The 1429-nt window shown below is 54.0% G+C and overlaps 1 protein-coding gene across 1 annotated transcript in view; it reads left to right on the forward strand.

Annotated features, from left to right (window-relative positions):
- The window catches only part of LOC111140463 (histone H1.4-like), a 680-nt gene extending 252 nt beyond the window's left edge, over nt 1-428 (forward strand). The window contains 1 exon segment of the mRNA XM_022492709.1: nt 1-428. This exon segment is cut by the window's left edge and continues 121 nt beyond it. Coding sequence (XP_022348417.1) covers nt 1-411 — 411 coding nt within the window. The 3' untranslated portion in view covers nt 412-428.
- The last annotated feature ends 1001 nt before the right edge of the window (nt 429-1429 follow it).

The raw sequence follows: 1429 nt of genomic DNA on the forward strand, positions 1-1429 counted from the left end.
CTCAAGAGCCTGGTGAGCAAGGGCACCCTGGTGCAGACCAAGGGCACTGGCGCCTCGGGCTCCTTCAAGCTCAACAAGAAGGCGGCCTCCGGCGAGGCCAAGCCCAAGGCCAAGAAGGCGGGCGCGGCCAAGCCCAAGAAGGCGGCCGGGGCGGCCAAGAAGCCCAAGAAGGCCGCGGGGGCCAGCGCCCCCAAGAAGAGCGCCAAGAAGACTCCCAAGAAGGCCAAGAAGCCCGCGGCGGCTGCGGGAGCCAAAAAAGCAAAGAGCCCGAAAAAAGCGAAAGCAGCCAAGCCCAAAAAGGCGCCCAAGAGCCCTGCGAAGGCCAAAGCGGTGAAACCTAAGGCGGCCAAGCCAAAGACCGCCAAACCCAAGGCAGCCAAGCCAAAGAAGGCGGCAGCTAAGAAGAAATAAGTTTCTTTGGCCAACTGCTTTGAAGCTCAACACAACCCAAAGGCTCTTTTCAGAGCCACCCCAGACCTCAGGAAAAGCGCTGTTGCACAACACTATTCGTAGGGGGCGTGGCGGGAGGGCAGACGCTCCGCGGAGGGGCGGCACCTTCAGCGCAGGGTGGTGGTTCTCACCGCAACGAGGTGCAGCCACAGGCGGCCCCTGGAGGAACTGAACTGTTTGGGGAGTTATAGATCCACAGAATATCGCTGATGTCCCTATGCCCCTTTCCTTTCTCCGCTGCCGAGAAATGAATTCGCGTACACTGACTGCGAGGAGGGAAATGACAGTGCGGGGAGGGAAAACCGATCCGGGACAGTTTAAGTAGGCACTTTTTTTTTCCCGCCCCAGTAAAAGCAAAGTATTACCATAAAGGTGTTAAGCACCCCGGCACATTGCAGAGCTCCTGCTCGTAAATCTATTAGGTTGGCGGCCAGGAGATATGTGCTTCTTAATGAGTATCCGCATGAGCATTAACTCGGTACCTTCTAGGAACTGAGCAGGGCCACCAGGTATCCCGCAATAGAGGGCCCAGAGTCCACGTAGAAAGCCGTATTTGTCCGCACGGAGCTGTCTACATCAAAATACCTGAAAGCTAAATACACAAAAGTTTCATTGGTTCCCTGTGAAATCTACAATGCAAGAGCTTCGCAGGCGTATTTATAGTAGCTTTGGGCAGCCTACTCTAGGTCTTCTCATTGGGTCGAAGCAAAGTAATAAAGCAGCCAATGAAAAGCCAGACCTGCAAATCTCTTTTACATTCGCATTTGTGACGACACACTAAAATTAATCCAATCGGGAACGAAATCTTGCTAACCTCATTTGAATACCGCATCTATAAATAAACGGGGCTTTGGAGCCCCGGATTATTTTTCTAACTCTTAGTTCTACTGTTCTAACTTGACGCTAGGATGCCTGAGCCCACCAAGTCGGCTCCGGCCCCGAAGAAGGGCTCCAAGAAGGCGGTGACCAAGGCGCAGAA

Source organism: Enhydra lutris, unplaced genomic scaffold (genome assembly GCF_002288905.1).
Source record: "Enhydra lutris kenyoni isolate GAN:26980312 unplaced genomic scaffold, ASM228890v2 scaffoldscaffold1606, whole genome shotgun sequence".
NCBI classification, from domain to species: Eukaryota; Metazoa; Chordata; class Mammalia; order Carnivora; family Mustelidae; genus Enhydra; species Enhydra lutris.